The sequence below is a fragment of the Girardinichthys multiradiatus genome, chromosome 24, assembly GCF_021462225.1.
Source record: "Girardinichthys multiradiatus isolate DD_20200921_A chromosome 24, DD_fGirMul_XY1, whole genome shotgun sequence".
Classification (NCBI taxonomy): domain Eukaryota; kingdom Metazoa; phylum Chordata; class Actinopteri; order Cyprinodontiformes; family Goodeidae; genus Girardinichthys; species Girardinichthys multiradiatus.
This window is the reverse complement of record NC_061816.1, coordinates 23,009,536-23,023,895: the sequence shown is the minus strand read 5'-3', so window position 1 is coordinate 23,023,895 and position 14,360 is coordinate 23,009,536. Positions and strand designations below refer to the sequence as shown.

Genomic DNA, 14,360 nt, shown 5'->3' with positions numbered 1-14,360 from the left:
CCTTGGTAAAACAAACCTTTAAAATGAGAATGGGAAAAATTTGCTTTATTTTTGAAGGTAAGAAAGATTCTGATTGGACAGTGGTACCACACAAAAATTAAACTAATCTCATGTTCCCTAAAAGACTGCATAGAAAAGGCCTTCAGAACTGTGGAGTTATTTTCCACCACAGAACCACGTTTTTTTAAGCATGCTGTTTCTTTATTTCAAAACAGATCTGTGTTTTTTGTTTTGTTTTGTTTTTGGCTTTTTAGCATAATGTTGTCTGAAGCTTCTTATGAACTGGGTTAGGAGCAAATATGATCTGAGGTAAATTAGGAGCTGTGAACTAATAATTTTAAATCTGATTATTGTCCAAGCAGAAATTATATATTTAGCCAATCCTTCAATCTCTGCAGAAAGTTAACACCATTGTTCAATGCAGTAGTACTCAACCTGTGCTTCCTGGACTCCTGAAGCCCGTAAGCCACAGATTTTGGGTCCATAAAATCATAATATTTAATTAAAGGTAGACCGATTACCTATTAAAACAGATCTAAGCCAATGATGGGTTCCGGTCATTTTGGTGGCTTTGAAATGCAATAATACTCAAAATTTCTACTCTGGGAAACACAGATTGGCGTTGAAGAGTTTTGTTTTGGAACCAAGGTTAGGATTTTTATAACGGAATCAAGACAAGTAAAATCCTTCATTTTAGGAAAAGAAAAGAAATAAAGGCCCTCTTAACAGTAAGAGGATGGTCGGCTCAAACTCCAGTCTCCTTGTTTGATTTCTTAGGGTTTAAAGATTAAAGGAATACATAGGAGTAGAAAGGTACACAAAGTGAGATTACTAAGAGATAAAATATTGGAACATTTATCAGCATTTGGATTGTAAAAGAGGGGTTCTAGTAATAAGTTCTCCCCAACTCTCAAAATTTAAATAGCCCAAATTAAAGAAAATGATGTTTGTTCTTTTTGAAACACTATGTGGGAAAAAGTCCAGTTTGGAGTCAAGCTTCTTATCTTAATTTCTGATTAAGTTAAACACTGCAGTTTTTGTTTAGTTTGAATATACCATAAAAATGTCAACGCCGGCTTTTCTAATTTCCCCTCGGGGATCAATAAAGTATCTTTGAATTTGAATTTGAATTGAATTGAATTAAAATACTTCTTTGCATTTAACCTGAAATTCTGCAATACAGCTGCGATCAAATTGAGCCAAACAAAAGAGAATTATAACAATAACTCTCAGGATTGTAGTTATTATTATAGAGTTACAGTACAAAGAATTAGCAAAAGGTTTCAGCATCAGTGAATTTGGATTTATTTAAGAGAAAACTGTTGCTGTGCTTCTAAATACTTTGAGATTTTTTGGACTTTGTGCACTCATTTAAAAAAAAAAAAGATCCTGAAGATTGTCATAACAACATTGATCAATTATAGCATTAAAAGATAGGGTTGAGAAAACATATTCTGAAAAGAGATTGTTAAAAGTTTATTTGAATTCTTGAAGCTTCAAATTTGGCCATTTGTCTGTCTTTGATGTTTTGTGTTTGTTTTGTTGGAATTAATGTTTGTTTATATGTTGCATGAAACAATAATCCATGTTTAAAATAATGTTTCTAAATCCCAGATTGATTAAAACTTTGTGTTTTCAGGAGAGTTAAGAAGCAGCTTGTTTCTGAGGTAGGTGCATGTTAACAGTTTTGCAGTTTAAGGTTCACTAAGATGGGTTGGAATGAAGAAACTGTGGGTCCTGCCCATAGGCTGCCAATCAGAGGTTAGTTCTGCCTGACTCCGCCCACCTTTGCTCCCATGGTAACGCTCAGTACTTCCCTTCCTGAGTTTTAACACTGTTTAAGAGACAATAGAATCAAAATGCTTGTAGTGATTGTTGCCTTAATAACATGTTTTTTTGGATGTAGCATGACTTTTAGATTTATGTGTTTTACTATTAAAAGGTTAATGAAATAGTTTAAACTAGTTTGAAGAATTAGTTTTGCATGCAGAATCATTGGTGATTTATTAAATCGAAAGTTTCCCTGGTGCCATTAAGCTAGCTGACAGTTCAAGATATGCAAAAGTAAGGAATATATTTTTGATAAAGAATCTGAGTCATGACTTTATACTTGGTGGGAATTAGTTATTAGATTCGAATTTGTAGGATTTATGCATCTGAATTACATTAGATGTCTATTAATCTAATACTCATCTTCATACAAGACAAATCAGGATGATATGTGACTTATTTTAAGTGAGACATTTATTAACTGAATAACTAAAGTTAGGTGTTTTGTTGTTAATGGAACTGAATTGCAGTTAAAAACATCTGGATTTTCTTTATGTTGCTTTCGTTAAATTCATAGTGACACATAGTTATGTCAGAATTCATTTCTTTGGTTCTATGTAATGTGATCTTGGTTACTAGACCATTTTTGTTCAAACTTTTGCTGGATTGTCGCATGGGTTGGACCCTGCACCAGAAGGGGGGAATGTCAGAATAAAGTAACATGGGGTTCCAAAAGTTGTAGCACTCATGGGAAAAAGGGTAGCTCAGACCTCCAGTGAGGACTTAGTGACAATGCGAGAGAGACGTTGTACTTTGTTTATATAAATGGTGCATAGCTCCCTAAGACCACATTCTGAAAACCTCTCTGAAAGTATGCTGTTGATTCTTTTGTGAAATTTTACATCTCCACAGATTAGACCATTTTTGAAATTCTTTTTGGGTATTCTGAAACTATGAAATACTGATCTGTAATCAGGCCTTCCTCAAACATCATGTCACCCTTTTGATATTCAGAATATTTAGCTGATGGTCACTGCTAGTATATCAGGTGAAGTCAGAAGATCAATTCTTTTTATTTTGTTGGATGTTTTGATGAAGTTCATGTAGTTAAGCACTTAGGTTTGAGAATGGGACTTTGAATTGAAAATTAGCCAAGTGCTGTGAAGGCTCTACCTATTGTTCTCACTTATATGAGATTGAGACAAAGGACACAGGCAAATCTCAGTCCTTTTGAAGTGCTGTGTGGCAGGTCTCCTAATTTGGACATGGGGATATTGCCAAGATAATTTTCTTCCACATCTTTGTGTGAAGGTAGGATGTTGTTTTACTGTCAAAACCTGTCCACTGTGTTTTCTCAAGTTTCACAGACGGTGAAGGCTGCATTACCAGAAACAGCCACTTCCACCCTCCAGTCCTTTATTCCTGGCGACTGGATTCTTGTCAGAGAATTTAGGAGAAAACACAGGAAGTCCAGGGCTGGAATGGTCCATATCAGATCCTACTAGACACCCAGGAAAGCTCCTCCAGCTTCATCTGGCTTCCAGGACACAAGTCATCTTCCAACTGGATCATCCACGGCCTGAAAGGTTTGACCACAAGACAAAGAACTGTAAGCTGATCACTGGCGAGTGATTGAAGAGGTGGTTGAAGAACACGGTTCTTACAAGGGCACAATAATCCCTTGGGCAGTGCCACGTTATTTCAGAATCTACTTAAGGCCATCGCATTGCCTGAAAGTTAGAAATCGTAAGGTCATTTGCCTCACTGCACACACACCACAGTGAGAGACACATAGGAAACATACAGGGAAGACCTCTACACATTTGCACATAACCTTTCTCTGGATGATGAACTGGCGACATCTGCAACAGAGAGACAGTCAAACATGCGCCATGATGCTTATTCTCCTTAATTTCTTAACATTTGGTGGCTACTAGGCTCCTTTGCCTGGACAGCGAGGGTCAGCCAAATTCTTTTCTCCCACTTTGACAGCGAAACTGACTCTGAGGACGAAATCTCGGATGCTTTTATCTAACTTTCATGGTTATTGCTTGATATCTATCATTATGGTATTATTACAAATTTGAATGTGTTCATTTCCACCGTTGTTTAGTTGGACTATGGAAGCCTAACTTCCAGCAGGTTAGAGTTCCTGTTTCTAAATATATTTCTAGAGGAGCTTCCTACGACCGCCCACCTGTACCAGACTGGTAACAGGGCAGCTTGAAGCCACTCAGGAGAGGCAGCAGGATTTTTAAGTTTGTTTATAATTTGTTTTCTTTAGAAAAAAACTGTTTGCTTTCAGTACCAGAAGAAAGGACCTTCCACTTCAAGGTCACGATGCAGCTATATGGAAGATGGTCTGTTCTGATGCTAATGATTGGTATTGCAAGTCTTTTTATAACTCTTGTGTTCATTTGGGAAAGGTGCAGCAAAGACAATGTAAGGCTAATCTGAAGAATTATGCTAATAATACTCATCAGCGGATTCGAAGAGAGATTCATCACTTTTCTGACTACCATGATCATACTGATAATGTCTGGTGGCAACAGATGCATCAAACTGTGAGGAAGATTAGAAATGACAGTTGCTATGTTTGTTGTTTGATTCCACATGCTCTTAATGATCAACCATTTTTAGGACCTGTTCCTATTGATACTGCTTATACCCTAGCTACTTTCTTTCCAGATAACAGGTTGGTGGAGATCATTATTCCTTGGGTGAGGAATTATACTGTTAGGGAAAGCAGAAATGTTAGTAGATTTTCTATTGAGACTAATTTAACATGTGCGTCTACGGGAACTCTTTATAGAATTTGGGGTAATAGAAATCCGATTAAAGATCCACATATTTGTATTACACAGAAGGAAAGTAGACCTTATTTCCTTGGGAAGACAGTAGGTTGCGCAGCTATTATATCTGTTTTATGTGCTTTAATCAACAGACATAAATTTGAGTCATGTCCTATCAGAACTGCTGCTTATACTATTTCAGGATCTTTGGTCCCAGATCCCTTTGTGTTAACTCTTAATCTTACAGCCTTACCGGATGGAGGTAAGTTGCATGGCATGGCAGGTAAATTAACCAGGGTTTTTGTTACTTTTCCTTATGAGAAGGGGACTCATGTCTTAAGAACATGGTTTGGATGTGTGGAAATAGATTATATCTGTATCTGCCTGCTAATTGGTCTGGAGTATTTTATCTAGCTCATTTACTACCTACGGTCACAACTTCCATCAGCCTAAGCTCTTAGAACAATGAGTTTGCAAATAGAATGGCTTTGGATTGTCTGTTAGCTGAGAGGGGTGTTGGTTTTGCAGAATTTTCCTTTAGTTGTGATTGTCTTGTAATCACAAGGGGGGAGTGAGATGGAAATTCTTACAGTAAGCATTCCAAAGTGTATGACCTTTAGGTTACCTCACTCCTCAGAACATTTGTGTTAGAGGAGGAAGCTGTAAAAGCCATTATCAGAAGTTTAATGGTTAAAACTCATGCTTTAGGGTGATATCTTGGGAAGGACAGCTGGGTTCCTAGATACCTTTGTCACCTCTGAACCCGAGAAGGGTCTGGGGTCATAAAACACAGACTCTTTGAAGTTGAGATAACACTGTCATGTTCTGTTATAAATACTGTGTGTAAATGTTGATCGGGGCTCTGTTTCACTGACTAACCTCAGTGTCAGGGTCTTCAAATGCTGAATGCCTTTGAATAAAACTTATAAAGACAAAGTCCGGATTTTCTCTTGTTATGAGTCAACTTCTACCCACTTTGATAAGAAAATTCCACAACACTTTGATGAGGCAAAATGTTTCTTATCTCATTAAGAAAGCTGAGTGTATCACAATAAATGGTAACAAAATTAAGTTAAAGCTACAGTAGGTAACTTTTGTAAACATGTATTTCTTGCATATTTGTCAAAACTGTCACTATGTCCTGACAGCAGAATATTAAACAGATGATCTGTGAAAAAATCAAGCTCCTCTGGCTCCTCCCAGTGGTCCTACTGCCATTTGCAGACATACACCGCTCCCGGTCAGAAACAACCATATCAGAGCCTGGAGGAATGTCTTAGAAGTGTCAATCAAGCTCATGTACGTGCTGCTCACACCCCGTCCCCCACACAGTGCGAACCGTACTTTAAGCTAACGATTGCAGGTGTGCTGCAGCTGTGGCGGAGTAACAAGCTAATGTTACAGGAAAAGTTTATTGAGTGGCACCTGCGCAGAAAACAAAGACAGGTAAACGGAAGAAGACCGAAGAAAAAAAGCAAGCTGTGCATTCACGGCAGGCTCCGCTGAGGGGGAGGAGCTGTGGAGGGAGGGCTGTAGCACAGCAGAGAGCAAAGGGAAGGGAACTGTAAGATGTGCTTGTTGAGATTTTCGAGCTAAGTCCACAGGTTTCTCAGAATTTCCTACTACCGCTTTAACAGACAAACATACTAATACTGGTCATTTCAGACAGATCTTCAGTTTTTTTCTATTTCGCAGTTTTAAAGGCAGGTTATTTTGGTAAAAAGGGAGAAAGAATAACTGTCACTACATGTTGCAGAAGGAATTTGTAGAATCATTTAATGCTAAGAAAATAATAAAAGTGTGCAATATTAGGGAAAACATATGGAAACAATTTGGTTGAAGAAACGCATAAGGGGTTGCTCATTATTGAGGGAAAATATGGAATCACTCAATATATTGGAAGGAAATCTGGAATCATTTGATGTTGAGGAAAAGTATATGGAATTACTAATTGTTGAGAACTAATATGGAATCAATAAGCATTGCAGATATAAATTATGGAAATCACTCCATGTTGAGGAAAGAAATGTGAGGACTCAACGTTGAGGAAACGGTTAGGTTACCAGTGTTAATAAAATAAATATCTCTTCGATAAAACATTCTTAAGGATAAATATTGAATCAGTGTTGATGCAAAATTTGAAATCAATGTGGAAAAAAAATATGGATTCACATGAAGTTGAGGGCTGTGACCAATTTTAGTGGGTGAAAAATTGTAGAATCCACATTTGTTGACAAAAAAAGTATAGAATCACTTGATGTTAAGGCAAATATATATATAAACACAACGTTGAGGAAATAATTCATTTCTGTTAAAACCTGACTCAAAGAATTCAAGCTCTGCGGAAAGCCAGAGGAGGTGTACCAAAGTATTCCACGTGGCTCATGATTCCATATTTTGTCCTCCATGTTACATTATTTAAAAAATTTTGCTGCATTAGGGAAAGTAGGTTTTACAAAGGAAGGTAAAGCAAAGCTGCTTTTGTTGTATGTGTCATTTGTTTCTTCTGCTAAAACATAAAGCCGACCAAACGACCTCCAAGAGAAGGGATTCCATGTTTTTTTGCATCGTTTTCTCAATCTATTGGCAGAGGTCCTATTTGGATGTAAGATGGATGGATAAGGAACTACAAATATTTATATCTAATCTAGTCTCTCCATACTTCTTTGGACATGAAAACATTTACATCTCATTCCATAGATCAGTACATAGGAACCCAGTATTGGCGAAGTAAGATTCTATGCTGCAGATGTCTCCACCTTTCTGGTGCATCTTCATCATCCATTCACTGGTGTCCTGCCAGGGAAGAGTTTATAGCCGATCGCAGCACAGACAGAAAGTACTCCTTCTCCTCACCTTGCTCTGTTGCACAAACCCAAGAATGGTGCGGCCCGTTCAGGACAAAGGCATGAGACACGTCTGCAGTTAAGGACATTGACCACTGGATGTCAGACATTTGTGAGGGTGAAACAATATGGAACGCTCAAACTGAAGCAAACTGTAACTGGTTTTAAACTCACAGCGTGTGTGCAGGATTTCTCTGACTGCCAGACTGGAAAGAGCCACGGAGGCCAAGAAAGTGTGTGTGCTCAGATGACACACAGTGAAAGGTGTGTGCTGCAACCTTCTCCGGGTCAGAACTAAAGCATCGTTAAACAGGAAAAGTCCCACGTCGAAAACATGCTCAAAAGTCCTGATTGTGCAACAAAGCAGATGACCTCAAAGTCTGTAAACAGCTGATTTCTAATCAAACCATAATGTGCATGTAAACATATAATGTCAGCTGGAATTGTTACCTCAGTGAGTCTGGGATCTGTTCATCTGGACTCCTGAGCAGCATGGCGTCCTGAGTGATTATCAGCTGCCTGTTTCCTTCAATGAGGCTCTTTATAAATATATAAATTATATATACAATTTGAATACAGTTAAAGACGGATTATAAATAAGGAATAATTCAAGGCATGACAGGAATATCTGTGTCTTCTGACCGGACAGCCCTGTATCCGTTTCTGCGTCTCCTCCAGCAGCCTGTCTGCCTCTGAGTTTCTTTTTAACTGAAACAGAAAAGCAGTTAAAAAACACGGATGTTTTTCCATATTCTTTAACCTTGCAGGAGTCTCTGCGTTGATTCCAGGTCTTTTACCTTCTGTATGAACTCCCTGAACTGGAGCATTGTATTGAGGGCGGAGCAGAGGTCTGAGTAGTCGGGGTGACCGGGTCGTGTCTGTAAGGTCAGAGCTTGAAGCAGAGTAACGTACTCGTGGATTCGCCACACTGGACACAGCAGCAGCTCCTGCAGGCTTTACAAACATAAACATACTGAGGACAGCAGAACATATTAATATTATATAAGTATGAGGGGGAGCGACTAAGTCCACTGGAACCTGTTTTGTGGAGTATAAAACTTATAGATGACCGTACTATGATAAATTATTCTTTTGTGGGCCGTTTAGTATGGATTTTGTAGTTTACAAGTAGTACTTGAATGCAGCATTATTCCCTGTTTGTATGTGTTGCCCCAACATGTTGTCATTATACTAAATCGTGATAGATTTCTAGTTAAAAACACAATTATTGATAAGACGTCAGCTAGTGTTTACAAACATACTGTCATGATTTTATGAAGATAACAAAATAACAGTTTATAACCGCTTGATGTATTTATTTTCACTTAGATCATTTTCTTGTGAAAATTAATTTCATAATCCCAGTATAATCAGCATGTTCTACCTCAGCATGTGTGTCGGCAGAGTTCTGTCTGCTCTCTTCAGAAAAGCCCGGAATGCAGGTTTAACCTCCCTGCACTGAAGCACACACACATCCCCAAACACAACAAGGTGAAGATGAGATCCTTTTTAGAGTTTTAGATTTTGAGAATGCAATCCTGTCCTCACCTTATCAATGGTGCGGATGGTATTGATGTAATTATTAAGGTAGTTAGTGTAGACGTTCAGTTTGGAGCAGAGCTTCACAAACACATCTCCAACACACTGGTCTGCACCCCAATGCTGCAGCCTGGTCTGTAAATCAGCCTGAAACAAACTGCAACACAGACATTTATCTGCCCTATCTGGTCTTGGCAGCTGACACCAGGAATCACCTAAGCAGGCGTAAGTCTTTACCTGTTGAGCTGAAGTATTACTGCGACAGGGCGGAAGATAATCTGGATGTCAGCATTGCTAAGGATAGCTCTGTTGGAGCTTAAAGCTGCCATAAGAGGCTCCTGGTACACCTTTGTAACAATCAAATGTAGTAATTCATACAAATTCAAATAAATAATAAATAAAATAATTGGATAGGAAGTTTACAACAGGTGAACATAAAACACATATAAAGACAAAAAGTATAAATAAAGATAAACAAATAATAAAAAAATGACCGAATAAATAAAATATGCATAAATTAATTATTAAAACGTATAAATAGATACGTTTGTAAAGTCATACATCAATTTATGAAGTAACATGATAATTAAAAAATAAATCATCATTTCAAATCAATCAATCAATCAAAAAATAAGAAATGAATAAAAAATTCTGAAAACATGGAAATTAATACAAATAAAATAAATAGCAAAAATAAGGTATAGGTAGAAAAAAAAGATACAAAAAGGAAAAAAAGTGTAAATAAAGATATAAATAAATAGGAAAGAAAGAAATAACAAAAGAAGCATAGCAAAAACAGAACAGCAGCAACATTAGGAATAAAACACTAAAACAGAAAATATATTTGATGTCAAAAAAGAAAGCGTAACAAAAACAGTAAAAACTGTTGAAGTGGTTCTGAAAAAAAAACCTACATATTTGCAAATTTATTTACATCAGCTGTATGTTTGTCTACGTGTAGCACCTTACCACCAAAGCAAATTCCTCGTACATGTGAAACACCAGTTTTATTTCTGATTCTGATAGGTTCAAAACCTCTGATTAGAAGACAAAAATCTTTGCTTCATAATAATGGTGCTCTTTCCAGACTTGACCTGGACATTGCAGTTCACACTAAGTGTAGTGTGAATTGTACGAAATGTATGAACTCTGTACTGTATTCATTGTTAAGGTGTGTTGCAGTTTTACCTTTAACACAGCACTCAGCCTTCCCAGATAAAGGCGCTCGCTGTGGAGAACCTCTCTTCCAACTGAGCATCTCCAATCTAAGGGTGTCTAAAAATAGAAACACCTAATGTTTTGTTATGTTTGCGGTTCAGTCCCATCAGAACAGAAAGGTTGAAAAGGAAAAGACCTGCGGTAGCTCCTGGATCAGACCCGGACATGTTTCTAAGCCTTGAGGGGCTGAAGATGAACCACCTGCTGCTTGGTTTCTCTCTCCGTCCTCTTCTTTACTCCATCTCATCAGGAAGCTGGACAGAAACTCTACAGGTCTGTTCTGAAGGTGAGGACAGATAAAGATTCAAGTGGACACCTTTAAAATGGCTCGAATTGTCTTTTCCTAATTTCCACTGCATTTCTATGAATTGTACAAACTTCTGAACAGCAGCCTTACATCTTCCTGTCTGCTTAGAGTTGTAAGTCCTACTGTCAGTGCTTCACTGAGTTCTCTGGACACACAGAGATTATCAAGGCAGATTTTCTCCCACAGAAAGAGTCCTAGAAAAGAACCAGAGATGTGTTTAGACTTGATCAAAGTAGAGATGTGTCCTCATTTAGCTTTAAACCCACCCAGAGCTCTGCCTCTGGCTTGAACACTGGCCTGTTGAAGCTGCAGCTCCAGGGAGTTCCTCAGCTGTCCCAGGACCTCCTCCATCCACTGAGCCTGCCTACACCAGCCCAGCAACACACTGTCAAACATATACTGCAGAGCTGGAGCTGCTGGGTCCTGTTCCACAGGTACAGCACCACCGTCTCCACCGGACCACTCACTGAGGACTACGTTGAGCCAAAAAAACCATAATCAGCTACAAGAAACAACAGATACGTTTTTTTCTTTAGAAGTAACTCACTGTTCTGGAAACTGCCTGTGGCGAGACCCAAAGGTGCTCGAACTTTGAGACCAATCAGATTGGAAAGATCACACATCAGAGCAAGACCTGATGCTGTGAGTAATAAACAAAGATTTAAGAAGTGACAACCTACCAATTTGGAAGATCTTAAAATGATTTCAGAGTTGAAAATGTTTGTATATTCAAACGTAAATGCCTACCAGATGCAGCCAGCGGGCAGAAAATATCAATCCCACCTCCTTGCTGACCTGGTGCCACCAAGCCACACAGCTTTACCCAGAATTCCTGGAGATCTGGGTATGGTAAAGTCCTCTCGGACAGAATACTGCCTGAAGAGTATAAAAATAACACAGAAATAGTTCAGACAAAATACTTAGGGACCAATTTAATGATATATTACTTTAACTTTCTTACTTAACTGTAAGTCTACGTTATTTAAGATTTAGCACCCTCGCTGCTATGCACATTCAGCATCCAGAAACCGCTAAACCCAAAAACCGCCCAAAACATGACACATTATTCATGGATAGTGTTATGAGCTAGAAAGAGGCACCCACTCCTCCAAATGTCCACAATGAGGCTCAAACTGATGGTTGTGGTGCGGAAACATCTTAATGTTGATGTGATATCCATGGCTGTATCATTGTTATGTTGGATGGCAAAGATGTTAGCCAAGACTGTGATCCAGGTTCTAAGAATGTTGTAGAAATTAGGTTTTTGAGGTTTGCCATCATTCAGCAACTTTCAAAGGGTTTTTAAAGTCCTGAAGACCATTGGGTGGCCTTCTTTCTCTGTGAATGGAGCTTTAATAAAGTTCTTAACTGAATAAAACCAAGCAAAAATATCATATCTTTAAAAGTTCTAAGAACTATAATAAGTACTGGTGATTTCTTTGTTAAAGGAGGTTACCCTGTCCATAGTTTCGTGTGGCTTCCTTGTTGGAAGCAACACAGAGTGAATAATTCTGAGTATTTTACCAAAGCAACAGCAAATGTTTAGTTTTTCACCAGAGGTGGACATTTCAACCTTCTAGCTGGCACTACCATCAATTTATCCCAAACGTTTCATACTTTTACAACCCAATAAAGTTTCATTTTAAGATGCTGACTGTATAGATCAAATCGTTACAGTACTTTACCTGAACATGAATAAACACAGTAAAGTCTCACCATTAACGAGGTGAATTTCCTCTGTTCCTCCTGGTACGAGAAGGCCAAGCCTTCGCACTTGCTGCCCTGAAACAGCCCTCTCCATCTGGCTTAAGAGAGCAGAGAGAGTCCCTCTGTGGTCATACAGAACCACGGTCACTCCGGCCTTCACACCACTGAGAACCAGCTAAAATAAAGAGATGAAGAGAGTAGTCAACTTGATCATAAAATGTACGGTTCTGATCCAAAAATAAGAATGTTTTTCACCTCATAAGCAGGAATCCGGTTGGAGATGAGCAGTAAGAGGGCAGCAGAGACTGTGTGTGGCAGTGAAGGCGACATTGTCGTTGCCTTAAATAGTCTTTTGCAGCAAGATGTTAAAATGAATAAAGAAATCACATCACACAGTTCAACAGTTCCACATAGTTCAATGGTAAAATATTTGGTGTTTGGTGTTGATTCTCAGTCACCCAGAAAATAAGACTCCTAAGTGCTTAAGTAGCTGAAATAGCCTTTTGGATGAGTGGTGGAACGTCTTTATGAATCAAGAGAAGAAACCCAGTTGGTTTCTACTTAAGGAGCCAGGATTGGCAGCTGCGGAATTCTTAAATTGTCGGACATTATATTTTACTGAAAGACATATCACCTGCTAACACTTGTCATATGAGCTCCATCCAGCTGTCCTCTGTGTGGACTGAGACTGGTGGCGGGAGACTCAGCTGTCCTCAGTGGCCAGGAGAGGGAGGGCCAAGATCTCACCGCTAACTCTGAGCTGGACCTGTCTGTCTGAGAACTTCCACCTCTGGATCTTTCAGGCTTTGGGTTAGTACCCCATGCTCTCCTGCTTGTCATGGACAGTCCTGTGAATATATCATATTTAAGCAACATGAACAGCTGTTTTTATTTTACAAATAATCTTGTGTCTGCCAGAAGAGGTGAGGAGTTTGGGTATTGCTGCAAAAAAGTTTGAAAGATTATTTTATATTTGACAAGACCAAAAAATAAACTAATTCATACAATATAGTCATTGTGGTCTATGTATTAATAATAAATATGTATTGAATTTTTGACTCGCTCTTGTATCTTCAAATAACATTTAAATGCAGCAAAACATGTTAAATCTCTGATATTGTGGTTAAAATGCTCTAATCACCATCATTGTAAAGACCTTATACATATTTATATTAGAATGCAACATAAAAACAAATCAACTTATAAACAAGAATCCATAATAGCCTATTTTTTTGTAAACGCATAACGGTGGGAGCAAGGTTTTGTAGGTATTGCCCCAAACCTCTACACAGTAACTTAAATATACTTAATTTCAGTAACTCTCTCCACTGGATTACTTTTACAATTCCCAAACAACATAAACTTGGTTTATCAACATTTAATGATAATTTATTCATATCTAACCACTTTTTAAATTTACATAACTCTGAATTAATTTCTGCCAAGAGCTGCTGTACATTTTCACTTGAACAACTATATATGAGTATCATTGGAATGGAAATCTTACATATGTCATTTATAAACTGAATAGTTTTGGTCTTTATACTGACCCCTGGGGAACACCACAAACAATGTCCAAGCATGATGAAAGTTACAAACTGCGCAAATTGTTGCCTGTTGCTTTGATACTTTCAACCAGTTCAGAAATAATCCCTCAGTACTATAGAGCCACAGTTTCTTGATTAAGATTTTATGATTAATTGGTTTTCTTCTCAGATTTACATCTACATGCTGTATTCTGATTGCAGGATTAAATCTCTGTTAAATAAATGTTTAGAGCCTTGCTTTGTCTTCTACTTGATACTCTGCAGAACCTGATAAAAGTATTCTTTGTTGTTCTGTTACAGCCTATATTTATGGCAAGGGTTTGGACAGAGGGTTCTGTTTAGTCTTAGAGAGATGCTCTTCAGTCTTCTCCAGAGCTCTTATATGAGAAAACATGTATGCCACACAGTGGAAGGTTCAATTTCCATTGTCAACATGTTTAGGAGAGAATTACAACAGGTTTCACCTTGTCCCCTTCCCTCAGTGTTGAAGCTGTTATAAGGAGAACTTTTGCTTTGTCTAGACAGAATAATTTGGCAGCACTCCTGGGCACATGTCCAATACTGTAAAAAAATCCTTCTCTCTTGCAAGATTTTAATAAAGCTGATTCTGGGTGACAATCATCGGTCTCTGTCT

General features: G+C 38.1%; 1 protein-coding gene across 1 annotated transcript in view; it reads right to left on the bottom strand.

The window, feature by feature from the left end:
- The window catches only part of LOC124861585 (epithelial cell-transforming sequence 2 oncogene-like), a 36,996-nt gene that overhangs the window by 14,619 nt on the left and 8,017 nt on the right, over window positions 1–14,360 (bottom strand). Inside the window, exons 5-21 of the mRNA XM_047355430.1 lie at window positions 12,814–13,027; window positions 12,435–12,528; window positions 12,189–12,354; window positions 11,220–11,348; window positions 11,020–11,112; window positions 10,739–10,945; window positions 10,563–10,666; window positions 10,302–10,445; window positions 10,136–10,222; window positions 9,185–9,294; window positions 8,957–9,104; window positions 8,793–8,866; window positions 8,206–8,362; window positions 8,051–8,116; window positions 7,859–7,947; window positions 7,583–7,755; window positions 7,322–7,481 (exon numbers count right to left, since the gene is read on the bottom strand). Coding sequence (XP_047211386.1) covers window positions 7,348–7,481; window positions 7,583–7,755; window positions 7,859–7,947; window positions 8,051–8,116; window positions 8,206–8,362; window positions 8,793–8,866; window positions 8,957–9,104; window positions 9,185–9,294; window positions 10,136–10,222; window positions 10,302–10,445; window positions 10,563–10,666; window positions 10,739–10,945; window positions 11,020–11,112; window positions 11,220–11,348; window positions 12,189–12,354; window positions 12,435–12,528; window positions 12,814–13,027 — 2,189 coding nt within the window. The 3' untranslated portion in view covers window positions 7,322–7,347. The remainder of the gene's footprint in view (window positions 1–7,321; window positions 7,482–7,582; window positions 7,756–7,858; window positions 7,948–8,050; window positions 8,117–8,205; window positions 8,363–8,792; window positions 8,867–8,956; window positions 9,105–9,184; window positions 9,295–10,135; window positions 10,223–10,301; window positions 10,446–10,562; window positions 10,667–10,738; window positions 10,946–11,019; window positions 11,113–11,219; window positions 11,349–12,188; window positions 12,355–12,434; window positions 12,529–12,813; window positions 13,028–14,360) is intronic.